This window comes from Rhinoraja longicauda, chromosome 21 (genome assembly GCF_053455715.1).
Source record: "Rhinoraja longicauda isolate Sanriku21f chromosome 21, sRhiLon1.1, whole genome shotgun sequence".
NCBI lineage: Eukaryota > Metazoa > Chordata > Chondrichthyes > Rajiformes > Arhynchobatidae > Rhinoraja > Rhinoraja longicauda.
This window is the reverse complement of record NC_135973.1, coordinates 10,018,034-10,032,240: the sequence shown is the minus strand read 5'-3', so window position 1 is coordinate 10,032,240 and position 14,207 is coordinate 10,018,034. Positions and strand designations below refer to the sequence as shown.

General features: G+C 46.4%; 1 protein-coding gene across 2 annotated transcripts in view; it reads left to right on the top strand.

The window, feature by feature from the left end:
- The window catches only part of rhbdf1a (rhomboid 5 homolog 1a (Drosophila)), a 270,605-nt gene that overhangs the window by 158,785 nt on the left and 97,613 nt on the right, over window positions 1-14,207 (top strand). The window contains exon 3 of one of the 2 annotated variants that reach the window (XM_078418445.1): window positions 7,937-8,072. In XM_078418445.1, coding sequence (XP_078274571.1) covers window positions 7,959-8,072 — 114 coding nt within the window. In that variant the 5' untranslated portion in view covers window positions 7,937-7,958. Of the gene's footprint in view, window positions 1-7,933; window positions 8,073-14,207 lie in introns of both variants that reach the window. The other variant, XM_078418444.1, reaches the window with a different exon arrangement.

The following is a 14,207-nucleotide window of genomic DNA, read 5'->3' as shown; positions in this document are numbered from 1 at the left end:
TTTCATTTTTTTTCCATTGGAACCTAATCAGATGTACAGCACTTTGGTCAACGTGGGTTGTTTTTAAATGTGCTATACAAATAAAATTGACTTGACTTGACTTGACAAATCTTAAATAGCAATATTCTCTCCAGAAACGTCAAACTTTGGCTATCCAAGGTGGATTGTAGATTGTTGACGCCACTTGTAGAAGGAGCCAGTAATGGTGGCTTGGGCCTGATGTCATCTACCCTAACTATGGCACTCAATCACGAGGCGGCGCGGTGGCACAGCGGTAGAGTTGCTGCCGTACAGCGCCAGAGACCCGGGTTCGATCCTGACCATTGGCGCTGTCTGTATGGAGTTTAAACAATCCCCCCGTGTCCTGCGTGGGTTTTCTCCGGGATCTCCGGTTCCCTCCAACACTCCAAAGATGCACAGATTTGTAGGTTAATTGGCTTGGTATCATTGTAAATTGTCCCTACAGTGTGTTAGTGTGCAGGGATCGCTGGTCGGCGCAGACTCGGTGGGCTGAAGGGCATGTTTCAGTGCTGTATCTCTAAACTAAACTAATGCAAATTTCCTCCACCGTGGTGTCTAAGATGCAAGTCAGATTGTGGAGCTTCATCACCACATTGTAGATTGGCATTGGGCCAAAAAGGTACTAGCGTACGTACACAGAAAATAGGTGCAGGAGGAGGCCATTTGGCCCTTTGAGCCAGCACCGCCATTCATTGTAGTCATGGCTGATCATCCACAATCAGTAACCCGTGCCTGCCTTCTCCCCATATCCCTTGATTCCACTAGCCCCTAGAGCTCTATCTAGCTGTCTTTTAAATTCATCCAGTGAATTGGCCTCCACTGGCAGAGAATTCCACAAATTCACAACTCTCCGGGTGAAAAAGTATTTTTTTCCTCACCTCAGTTTTAAATGGCCTCCCCTTTATTCTCAGTCTGTAGCCCCTGATTCTGCCCCCCACCCCCCCCCCCCCCCACCCCAACATTGGGAACATTTTTCCTGCATCTAGCTTGTCCAGTCCTTTCATAATTTAATATCTCTCTGTAAGATCCCCTCTCATCCTTCTAAACTCCAGTGAACTTCTAAGCATTAATGCAAGAACGCCATCTAAAAAAAAGGCAGCAGGCTATGAAATAGTGTTGTGTGGGTTTTTTGTTTCATGGGAAGTTTGCAAAATGTGAGTCGAGGTTACTGGTGCTCCAGAAAGAAGCTATATTTAGTTAAGTAAACTAACAGCAGATGAGGAAGTATATTATGCTTTCCCCTCTTCCAGCCAGTGGCGCAGTTTGAATTTGAAGTGGCCACAGTTTGAAGCTCTAATAACATATATCGTAAATGTACATGACGCACAAAAAGGGGAAACTTCTCAAGTTAAATTTCCAATTCGTTGGGCAAAAAACTTTACCACAAGACCTTATCTTATGGAGGTGTACAAAATCATCAAAGGAATTGATCGGGTAGACGCACAGTGTCTCTTGCTCAGAGTAGGTGAATTGAGGACCAGAGGACGTAGGTTCACAAGTTGCTATGCTGCCTGATAGATGCTGCCTGGCCTGCTGAGTTACTCCAGCATTTTGTGACACCTTCGATTTGTACCAGCATCTGCAGTTATTTTCCTACACTAGGTTCATAAGTGATAGTGGCAGAATTGGGCCATTCAGCCCATCAAGTCGACCCCACCATTCAATCGTGGCTGAATTATCTTTCCCTCTTAACCCCATTCTCCTGCCTTCTCCCCATAACCCCTGACAGAGGTTTAAGGTGAGGGGGTGGGGGGGGGGGGGGGGGGGAGGGGGAAGAAGATTTAATAGGAACCTGAGGGGTAACCTTTTCACACAAAGGGCAGGTGGGACTGGTGTGGATGGGACATGTTGGCCGGTATGGGCAAGTTGGGCCGAAGGGCCTGTTTCCACACTGCATGGCTCTATGACACTCGGGAGTCCAGCATTTGGAATCTCCTCAGACTTTGCACAAGAAAGCAAGCAGCAAGTGTCAGAACTGGATGCCTTTCAGCCCAGGTGAAAATAACAGAAATATCCAAGTTAAATGCAAGATTGCCAATCGTGCCGGGAATGCATCCAATTTGTTGGGGTTGAGGGAATGGAAGCATTTGAACCTTCATTTACATGGCCGTAACAATCGGAAATCACAAGTGTTCAGTGTCGAGGGAAAGTCGGCAACGATCTAACAAGGAGAAACAATAGTGGGCACAATGCAGGTCGATTATCAGATATGATGAACGCAAAATGCTGGAGTAACCCGAAACCGCCACCCTTTCCTGCTCTCCAGCGATGGTCAGGGTCACTCCTGCACTTTGTGTCTGTCCTCGGTGTAAACCAGCACCTGCACTTCCTCCCTTCGCATATTAGATATGATGGTTTGAGGCAGAGTGGAAATTAGGTATGGGAGTGGATTTAAGAAGCTTTCCTCTGGGCACGTAACGTGCATAAGCAACGATTGGAGGGGCAAGGCAGATGAGATTAACTTATTTTGGCATCGTGTTCCGACACACGCATTGTGGGCTGAAGTGCCTTTTCCTGTGCTGTACTTTCCTCTGTTCTAATTGCTCAATCAATCCTGACGTTAGCTGAATCAGACAGATGTGTGCAGTGTTAGAAATCTTTTGAGGAAGTGAAACAAAGTGTCTCTAACCCAGTAAGATGAACCAGACATCCAGCTATCAGCCACTGATAGCTGCGTTCATTCTACGGGACATTTCTCTTTGTTGCCAATCCTGAACTTCAATCATACTCTCTGCGAACTTCTGACATAATGGATTTTGTGCTTTGACTTGCCAGGAGTGTGTGTAACATTGCTGTACTTGTACTGTGCTACATGAAGTAAGTGGACGAATTTGTGGGCGTTCAGCCTCTGTACTTTTGTTGCGAGCAATATTGATTTATAGAGTTGGCAGTTTTCAGACTAAGACGGGGCCATTATTTAAACGCTGCACAGATGAGAATCGCTCAACCTGGCTGGGCATTCTGTTCTCTGTTCAAAACAGGCAGCAAATTGGCTTTGTCCGTAAATAACACTATTTAAGGTGGAGGGGAAAGATTTAATAGGAACCTGAGGGGCAACTTTTTTTACCCAAGGGGTGGTGGATGTATGGAACGAGCTTCCGGAGGTGTTAGTTGGGATGGGGACTGTCATAACGTTTTAGAAACATTTAGACAGGTACTTGGATAGGATAGGTTGCATAGGGCATGTTGGTCGGCGTGGGCAAGTCGGGCCAAAGGGCCTGTTTCCGCACTGTATCTCCAAAGTAAACCCGATCACCAATTCTCTCCAGTTCTATGTTACCCCACTTTCTCATCTGCACATCTGGGGCAAGTTCCACCAATTCAAGACCAATTCACCTACCGCCCTTCACATCTTTGGGATGTTGGAGAAACCGGAGCAGTCACAGGGAGCGTGTGCAAACTCCACACGGACAGCACCCGAGCACAGAATCGAGCCCAGCTCTCTGGTGTCGTACAGCAGCAGTTCTACCCGCTGCGCCACTGAGTTGCCCCAATTGCACCCCTTTATCCCACATGGCCTGGCTTTGTCGGAGTGAGGCCACGTTAAAATGTAAGTCGATGCATCAGCTCGGATTGATCCCAAATGGTCCTAGAATTTCACACGGTTTTGGGTCCATTTACAGTGTGGTGCGTAAATCCACCTGCAGTGCTCAAAGGGTTAACTCTTCCCACACTCTTCCCTCTTCCCCTCCAAAGTTTCCCACAGATAAATGTTCTTTTTCAGGCTATGATCCCTCGGGCATCGAACAACTAAATTTATATAAACATTATGATCTTTGGCAAAAAGCACCACCTTCTCCCTTGGGAAGTGCTTATTGGAAAATTGGAGTTGATTTAACAAAATACTGCTTTCGTTTCCTGTAAGTGCTGCACTGGCCTTAACCAGTGTACAGTCTGTGACTCCAAAACTTTGATTGATCAGAAGTGCAGGGCTACTCTTAGAGATGTTATCTTATAGAGACGTATAAAATTATAAAAGGACTGGACAAGCTAGATGCAGGAAAAATGTTCCCAAAGTTGGGGGGAGTCCAGAACCAGGGGACACAGTCTAAGAATAAAGGGGAGGCCATTTAAAACTGAGGTGAGAAGCAACTTTTTCACCCAGAGAGTTGTGAATTTGTGGAATCCTCTGCCACAGAGGGCAGTGGAGGCCAATTCACTGGATGAATTAAAAAGAGAGTCCGATAGAGCTCTAGGGGCTCGCGGAATCAAGGGATATGGGGAGAAGGCAGGCATGGGTTACTGATTGTGGATGATCAGCCATGATCACAATGAATGGCGGTGCTGGCTCGAAGGGCCGAATGGCCTCCTCCTGCATCTATGTTTTTTATGTTTCTACTTAAAACTAATCGCTGACTGGATGAAAACATGAGACTGTACTCGAGTATTGGCGAGAGAAGGTGGCAGTTGTCCAAATGCAAAGTGAGCTGGAAAAGGTGAGGATGTGCTCTGTGCTGTTCACTGTGGTAACATCACGGCACGGTGGCACAGCGGTAGAGTCACGCACTGCCTCACAGTGTCAGAGACCCGGGTTCGATCCTGACTACCGGTGCTGTCTGTACGGAGTTTGTACGCTCTCTCCGTGACCCGCGTGGGTTTTCTCCAGGAGATGTGTGCGGCAGTCTCTTCTTTTACACAGAGGGTGATTGGTATATAAAATTAGATTGGGCACAGATAGGTTAGATAGCCAGAATGTTTTCCCAGCTTGGAAATGTCGGACTGGAGGACATAGCTTTGAGGTGAGATAGGCAACGTTTAATGGAGATGTGTGGGACGTGTTTTTTTTTTTACACAGAGCCTGGAACACTCTGCCATGGGGGGTGGAGACAGATGTTTAAGATGCTTTTGGATAGGTGCATGGAAATGGCGGGATATGGATTATGTGCAAGCAGAAAAGAATCGGTCTTGGCATCACGATTAGCTCGGACATTGTGGGCCGTATTCCTGTGCTGTACTGTTCTGTGCTCTATGTTCATCCAGATTAGATTTCAATAGACAATAGGTGCAGGAGGAGGCCATTCGGCCCTTCGAGCCAGCACCGCCATTCAATGTGATCATGGCTGATCATTCTCAATCAGTACCCCGTTCCTGCCTTCTCCCCATACCCCCTGACTCCGCTATCCTTAAGAGCTCTATCCAGCTCTCTCTTGAATGCATTCAGAGAATTGGCCTCTGAGGCAGAGAATTCCACAGATTCACAACTCTCCGACTGAAAAAGTTTTTCCTCATCTCAGTTCTAAATGGCCTACCCCTTATTCTTAAACTGTGGCCCCTTGTTCTGGACTCCCCCAACATTGGGAACATGTTTCCTGCCTCTAACGTGTCCAACCCCTTAATAATCTTATACGTTTCGATAAGATCTCCTCTCATCCTTCTAAATCCTCTCGGACTTCCAAAGAGATACAGTAGATTGGTATCCCAATGAGCAGCTGCATCTCTACAGTCGAAAGGGTGATCGCTGGTCGGCGTGGACCGAAGGGCCTATTTCTTTGCTGTATCTCTAAACCTAAAACTAAAAGCATTCAAGGGAACGGGAGGATTTGTGCAGGGGGACAATGGACAGAGTGGACAGTGAAGTAATGGCTGGGTCTGGCAGACAGCTGAGGAGGTGATGCCCAGTGATTGGGTAGAAGGATGGTGACTGAAAGGGTAGTTAGAAAAGTCTGGTGGAGTTTCTACTCCTCCCCTTCCCCCCCACCCCCCCCCCCCCCCCCACACACAAACCATAGACATGCTGTTGTGAGCGGTTTTGGGCCCCATCTCTGAGGCAGGATGTGCTGGTGCTGGAGAAGGTCCAGAGGAGGTTTACGAGAGTGATCCCAGGAATGATTAGGTTAACATAAGATGAGCGTTTTGACGGCACTGGGCCTGTACTCGCTGGAGTTTAGAAAGAGGGGGGAGGTCATTGAAACTGACTGAAAAGTGAAAGGCCTGTATAGAGTGGATGTGGGGAGGATGTTTCCGTTTGTGGGAGAGGTTATGACCAGAGGCCACAGCCTCATGTTTTCATTCAGTCAGCGATTAGTTTTAAGTAGAAACATAAAAAAACGTAGATGCAGGAGGAGGCCATTCGGCCCTTTGAGCCAGCACCGCCATTCATTGTGATCATGGCTGATCATCCACAATCAGTAAAAGGACGAACCTTTCGAAAGGATATGAGGAGGAACTTCTTTAGTCAAAGGATGAGTGAATCCGTGGGATTGATTGTCACAGACGGCTTTGGTAGCCAAGTCATTTGGTATTTTTAAGGTGGGGATTGACAGATTCTTGATTAGTGAGGATATCAGGGGTTACGGGGAGAAGGCAGGAGAATAAGGTTGAGAGGGAAAGATCAGCCATAGACTCAAAATGCTGGAGTAACTCAGCGGGTCAGGCAACATCTCTGGAGAGAAGGAATGGGTGACGATTGGGGTCAAGACCCTTCTTCAGACAGGGATAGATCAGCCATGATATGAATGGCGGAATGGACTTGATGGGTCGAATGGCCTAATTGTGCTCCTGTAACTTATGAATTTAAGAACATGTTTGATGCAGAGGGAGCAGTCTTGGAAGAGGAGTTGGATGTACAGATGGGAAACCCGAGGGATTAATCGGCGTGCCAGTGTGTGACGCGGGATAGATTCCTGCATTGAATGTGATCTCATTGCTGCATGTGTTTGGATATAATTTGGTGAATGAACCTGCAGAAGGCATGTAACACGAACAACTATTACCTCTTTATTCTAGCTGGGAGTCACTTAATTCCAATTACTGGATAATTTGATTTTCATTTGGCATCAGAAAGTTTCTGTAGAGTTTAAATTCAATTATTCAATCCAAGGTAATTTAAGGTAACTTAATTTGTTTGCTAAATGCTACTGAGTGAATTGCAGTAAACTAGAGCATGGAAACTCTACTTTAGAAGTTTACAATGATAAGGGGAGGGGGGGGGTCTTGTAAACCAACTGAATAATGAAGGACCTGGGTCAACTGGAGATGGAGAGGATGTTTCCATTAGTGGGAGAGTCTTGGGCCAGAGGGCACAATCTCAGTGAAAGGATGCGCCTTTAGAAAGGAGATGAGGAGGAATTTCTGTCGCCAGAGGTGGTATTCTGTGGAATTCGTTACCACTGATGCCATAGTGGCACTACGGTAGAGTTGCTGTCGAATAGCACCAGAGACCCAGGTACAAACACAATGTCTGTCTGTTCTCCCTGTGACCACGTGGGCTTTCTCCGGTTTCCTCCCACGCTCCAAAGACGTACAGTCTTGTAGGTCAGTTAGGTAAGTTATCCCAAGCGTGCAGAATAGTGTTAGTGAATGTGGTGATTGCTGGTCAGCGCTGACTCGGTGGGCCGAAGGGCCTGTTTCCGCGCTGTGTCTTTAAAATCTCATGTCTGTGGAGGCCAAGTCATTGGGTATTTTTAAAGCTGAGATTGACGGGTTCTCGTTTAGTAAGTGTGTCAAAGGTTACAGGTAGAAGAGAAGGCAGGAGAACGGGGTTGAGAGGGAAAGGGTAGTTCAGCCATGATTGAATGGTGGAGTAGACGCGATGGGCCGAATGGCCCAATTCTGCTCCTGTGCCTCGTGTACGGTTAAGTTGTTTCCCCGCTGTGGACGGGGTGCTGTGGGTTTGTGTGCTGCGTGCAGTGTTGAAGTGCAGGCTACGTGCATATCCACCGCAGTGTGAGTGTTTCACAGGTTCACCCCAAGGCTGTGCATAGTCTTGGCGTGTCCCTGCATGAAACCATCCCTCATCGCGGAGCAAAGTGGGAAAGGGCCATGCAGCGGAGGAGCATGGAAGCACCTCGTGCGCGAATCAACAAGGGAAGTTGTGAACGGTTGAAGTTCCCGGGCCCATTCTTGTCCGCGCTGTGCACGCTGCAGAACGAGACGCTGAGAGTGTGACCCGACCTCTTGCTTTATGTTCCAGCAGATCTCGGCCCTAAACTGCAAGGATGTCTGACGAACGGAGAGACAGCTCGAGCAGCCTGCAGAGGAAGAAGCCGCCTTGGCTCAAGCTAGAAATTCCCGCCAACCAGCCACCGTTGGAAGAGCCGCCCTCTTTTCCGGTATGGAGCGTTGTTTTGTACGTCCTCCACCTGTACTGATTAAGAGCCTGTGCGTGTGTTCACTGCAACAAAAAAAGAAAGGAAGACATGGGGCGATTTTCATAGATCGTTAAAGTTGGCAGCTGAGCCTTCTCTCTCGTTCCCGGGCACCTAAAGCTCAAAGAGTGTGGTAGGCCAAGGAAAAGAGGCTAGGCTTATGGAGGAACCCAGCAGGTCAGGCAGCCTGCAGAGAACACAGAGCAGTACAGTATAGGAAGGAGCTGCAGGTGATGCTTTACACCGAAGATACACACAAAATGCTGCAGTAACTCAGCAGGACAGACAGCATCTCTGGAGAGAAGGAATGGGTGTCGTCTCGGGATCAGACTGAAACGTCACCTATGGCTCTGTGGCCACGCGTTGTACATTGTTTGTTGTTAGCCACAGCTATCGTTTTCCTTCATCAATGTTACTTTTCTGCATATCTTTCATTCATTTGTTCTACCTCATGACCTACAAAGCCCTCCATAACCTGGCCCCATCCTACCTGACCGACCTCCTCCACAGACACACTCCCACCCGCACCTCCCGCTCTGCTGCTGCTAACCTCCTGTCCCCCCCACCCCCCCCCCCCCCCCCCCCCCCATCCGGACCAAACTCAGATCCTGGGGGGACAGGGCTTTCTCCATCGCTGCTCCCACCCTCTGGAACTCACTACCTCAAACCGTCAGAGACTCCTCCTCACTCACCACATTCAAAACATCACTGAAGTCTCACCTGTTCAACACTGCCTTCAACCACTGACCGTCACCTCACCTTATTCGTCCTTTTTTGTTCCTTTATTTATTTATTTTATGTTTTACTTACTCTGTAAAGCGTCTTTGAGTTTCCAGAAAAGCGCTATACAAATGAAATGTATTATTATTATTATTATTATTATTATTATTATTATTATTATTATTATTATTATTATTATTATTATTATTATTATTATCTCCTCTCTCTCTATAGCACCTTATATTTCTCTCATTTCCCTTTCCCCTGACTCTCGGTCTGAAGAAGGGCATCGACCCAAAACGTCTCCTATTCCTTTTCTCCAGAGATGCTGTCTGACCTGCTGAGTTACTCCAGCTTTTTGCGTCTATCTTTGGTTTAAACTACCATCTGCAGTTCCATCCTACACATTTGAACTGGCGGACATAGCTTTGCTCAGTTGTCCTTGTGAATGTCTTTTTCAGCTGATAATTTCGCTGGGGAATGATGCCACTAGCTGAATATGGTTCTTCTAGCGATGTCCTGCTGGATTTCCAAACGTTTGGAGATGTTGCCTTTCATTTAATATCCAGCCTTTCCAGCAGCTTTTATTTATTTATTTGTATTTATTTATTTTTCCGGTCAATACAATACAACAGATTGACCATACAACTGTGAAAGTTAAATAGTACAAAATCATTATATCAAAAATAAAACAATATAATCACACGTGATATTCTCTGACCGAAAAAAAAAAGGTGTAGGCAGAAGCCAAAGCTTATTGCGCCTACCCTTAATACTTAACAAAGCAAAAGTTGAATGGTGATTAAAAAAGTGTTCAAAGGCATGAGTGGTTTAATAAGAGGGAAAAAAACTGTTCTCACTGGAGTAACAAGAGGCCATAAGATTGACCGGTTCTTGATTAGTGTGGGTGTCAAAGGGTTGTGGGGAGAAGGCAGGAGAATCGGGTTGAGTGGGAAAGATGGATCAGCCATGATTGGATGGCGGAGTGGACTCGATGGGCCGAATGGCTTAATCTTGCTCATCTGACTTATGAACATGAATAAATGAGAATTGTCCAGTGTTAATCTGATGGGACATGAGGAGAATTCTTCCCAGTATACTCTGGTTTGTTCTGATTTAGAATTCACTGCCCAAGTGGTTCAGATTAGGAAGGAATTATCAAAGTGGAGCAGCACTAGGGTTGCCTACTTCCTCACTCCCAAAAACGGGACAAGGGGACGTCACCCTTGGGTGGGCCGGGCGGCCGCCATTGGTGGAGCGGGAGCACGTGGCCACTGGCTGGGTGAGGTCACAGTTTAAGGATAAGGGGGAAGTCTTTTAGGACCGAGATGAGAAAGTTTTTTTTCACACAGAGTGGTGAATCTGTGGAATTCTCTGCCACAGAAGGTAGTTGAGGCCAGTTCATTGGCTATATTTAAGAGGGAGTTAGATGTGGCCCTTGTGGCTAAAGGGATCAGGGATTATGGAGAGAAGGCAGGTACGGGATACTGAGTTGGATGATCAGCCATGATCATATTGAATGGTGGTACAGGCTCGAAGGGCCGAATGGCCTACTCCTGCACCTATTTTCTATTATCCCAACTAGCCAAAATAGCAGTGAAACAAAACAATCAAACAAAATATAATTTAAAAAACTACAGCATCATAAGTCAGAAGCAGATAAACAAAACAGAGAAAGAAACACAAATATAATCAAGAAACATCATTTCTGTCATGTCAGTCATTTCTCAATGCTGATCACATATTTTGTATCTTTCAAATATAATGTTTTTGAACATTTTCTTGAATTTACACACATTACTTAATTGTTGCAACTATTCCATAAATTGACCCCTTTAACAGTCACACATCTATTTTTCACGGTGAAGGTACAATTGCTTATGATCTGTACAATGTACACTGTGGCACAGTGGCGCAGCGGTAGAGTTGCTGCCTTATAGCGCCGGAGGCCCAGGTTCGATCCTGACTACGGGTGCTGCCTGTCCAGAGTTTGTAGGTTCTCCCTGTGATCATGTGGGTTTTCTCCGGGAGCTCTGGTTTCTACCCACATTCCAAAGATGGACAGGTTTGTATATTAATTGGCATCAGTAAGAATTGTAAGTTGTCCCTGGTGTGCAGGACAGTGCCCGTGTACGGGGATTGCTGGTTGGCGTGGACTCGGTGGGCCTTACGGCCTGTTCCCGCACTGCATCTCTAAAGTAAGCTAAATATCATCCAGGGTTGGTCTGGCATTTTGAAGAGCTGGCAAATATGTTTCTTGGACAACACAGTATTGAATGAATTGGCTATGTCTAAATTGTCCCTCGTGTGTAAGACATCAAATCAATACCTGGGTGATCACTGGGTAGCCTGGATTCCATGGGCCAAAGGACCTGTTTCCATGCTGTATCTCTAAACCAAACTACAAGGTCTGAGAGCTTCCCGATTAAATAGAGGATCCGACTTATCTGGCTTGTTTGATGCGATGCATCTTGTGCTTTGCATTGAATCTTGACTGTCACAGTTCAATGCATCTGGCTATTAGAAACAAATACAATTCTTAAAGGATTGGACAGGCTAGATGCAGGAAAAATATTCCCGATGTTGGGGGAGACCAGGACCAGGGGTCACAGTTTAAGAATAAGAGGTAGGCCATTTAGGACTGAGACGAGGAAAAACATTTTCACCCAGAGAGTTGTGAATTTGTGGAATTCTCTGCCACAGAAGGCAATGGAGGCCAATTCACTGGATGTTTTCAAGAGAGAGTTAGATAGAGCTCCTAGGGCGAAAGAAATCAAGGGATATGGGGAGAAAGCAGGAACGGGGTACTGATTTTGGATGAATAGCCATGATCGTATTGAATGGCAGTGCTGGCTCGAAGGGCCAAATGGCCTCCTCCTGCATCTATGTCCCTGAGTCCCCTTTCTTGGTTCTGTTATTGCCAACACAATCTGTTCTCCTATATTAGTGTCATCCCTCTTGAAATCTAAGTATGTGTAACCCTCCCATTAACTCTGCAATATATGATGACCTTGGTACATATCCTTTGCGGAACAATACTTAGCTTGGAACAGTTCTTATCTCCTCCATCCGTCTAGACTTGCAGTACGCTTAAACTATTAATTGTTGGAATTGTATCCAAGAGCTCCCTTTTCCGTCAACCGAGTTAACGATCGTGCATTCAGTTTAATTTGGAGATACTATGTGGAAGCAGGTCCTTCGGCCCACTAAGTCTGCACCGACCGATGATCGCCAGTACACTAGGTTTATCCTACGCACCAGGGATAAATCACAGAAGCCAATTAGCCAACAGACTTCGAATGTGGAGTAAACCGGAGAAAACCCACGCGGCCACAGGGAGAACGTACAAACTCTGCCTCGTCTGTGCACTGCGGGAGGAAACCGGAGCACCCGGAGAAAACCAGAGTCTCTGCTGACAATCGTTCACCCGTACACTAGTTCTGTTATCCCAGTCTCGCATCCTGCACATTAGGAGCAATTTTACAGAAGCCAATTAGCTTACAAATGTGCACATCTTTGGAATGTGGGAGAAACCAGAGCACCTGGAGAAAACCCACGAGATCACGGGGAGAACGTACAAACTCCATACAGACAGCACCCGTAGTCAGGATCGAACCCGGGGCACTGGCGCTGTGAGGCAGCAGATCTACCGCTGTGCCACCTGTGATATCTTGAGCTCAGACACAGAATAACAAAACTCACTGCTGACCGGAACATGACTGCACAGCTGTTCTGTGGTTTATTTAATCATTTACATTCTTCTTGCTATTGAGGGCGTGCAACGTAGGTTTACTAGGTTAATTCCCGGAATGGCGGGACTATCATATCTTGAAAGACTGGAGCGACTAGGCTTGTATACATTGGAATTTAGAAGGATGAGAGGAGATCTTATCGAAACGTATAAGATTATTAAGGGGTTGGACACGTTAGAGGCAGGAAACATGTTCCCAATGTTGGGGGAGTCCAGAACAAGGGGCCACAGTTTAAGAATAAGGGGTAGGCCATTTAGAACTGAGATGAGGAAAAACTTTTTCAGTCAGAGAGTTGTGAATCTGTGGAATTCTCTGCCTCAGAAGGCAGTGGAGGGCAATTCTCTGAATGCATTCAAGAGAGAGCTGGATAGAGCTCTTAAGGATAGCGGAGTCAGGGGGTATGGGGAGAAGGCAGGAATGGGGTACTGATTGAGAATGATCAGCCATGATCACATTGAATGGCGATGCTGGCTCGAAAGGCCGAATGGCCTCCTCCTGCACCTATTGTCTATTGTCTAATCCTCCGAACAAAGGTGGCGCTATTACACCACCCACTCTCTCTGGTCACCTCCCAAATTCCTGTGCCTTTTGTTGATTTGGAGATACCTGCTATCTCTGACCTTGTCCGTTGCTAATTCCATTGTTGGAGCATTCAGACAAAATGTGTCGGCATTTTCGGTCTCTCCGAATTCTGGCTGGCACTTTATGATTGTAAGATTTGTAACTTTGTGCAATAGATATTTAGTTTATCATTGTCACGTGCACAGAGGTGCAGTGAGAAGATTTTGTTTGCATGACAATAGACAATAGGTGCAGGAGGAGGTCATTTGGCCCTTTGAGCCAGCACCATTCAATGTGATCATGGCTGATTATTCTCAATCAGTACGCCGTTCCTGCCTTCTCCCCATACCCCCTGACTCCGCTATCCTTATGAGCTCTATCTAGCTCTCTCTTGAATGCATTCAGAGAATTGGCCTCCACTGCCTTCTGAGGCAGAGAATTCCACAGATTCACAACTCTCCAACTGAAAAGGTTTTTCCTCATCTCAGTTCTAAATGCCCTACCCCTTATTCTTAAACTGTGGCCCCTTGTTCTGGACTCCCCCAACATCGGGAACATGTTTCCTGCCTCTAACGTGTCCAACCCCTTAATAATCTTATACGTTTCGATAAGATCCCCTCTCATCCTTCTAAATTCCAGTGTATACAAGCCTAGTCGCTCTAATCTTTCAACATATGACAGTCCCGCCGTTCCGGGAATGCTATCCAGTCAGCGAAAGGACTATGCATTGCAATAAAGCCGTCCACAGTGTACACATGCAGGATAAAGGATATAACATACAGTGCAAGTTAAAGTCCGATTAAAGATAGTTCGAAGGTCTAACAATGAGGTAGATGGGAGGTCAGGGTGAGTGAGATTGGATAAAATGGGATTTTCTTTCCCCCTCAGAGCGTAGGAGGCTGGTGGGTGACCTTGTTGAGGTTCAGAAGATCATGTTGTCCCTCTGAAAGTACTTACATTTGTGGGTCATTTATAATTGAGTGCATGCCTTGATTTGAACTGATGAGATTTTAGGTCACAAGGTCATGTGATAGGAGTAGAATGAGGCCATTCAGCCCGTCAAGTC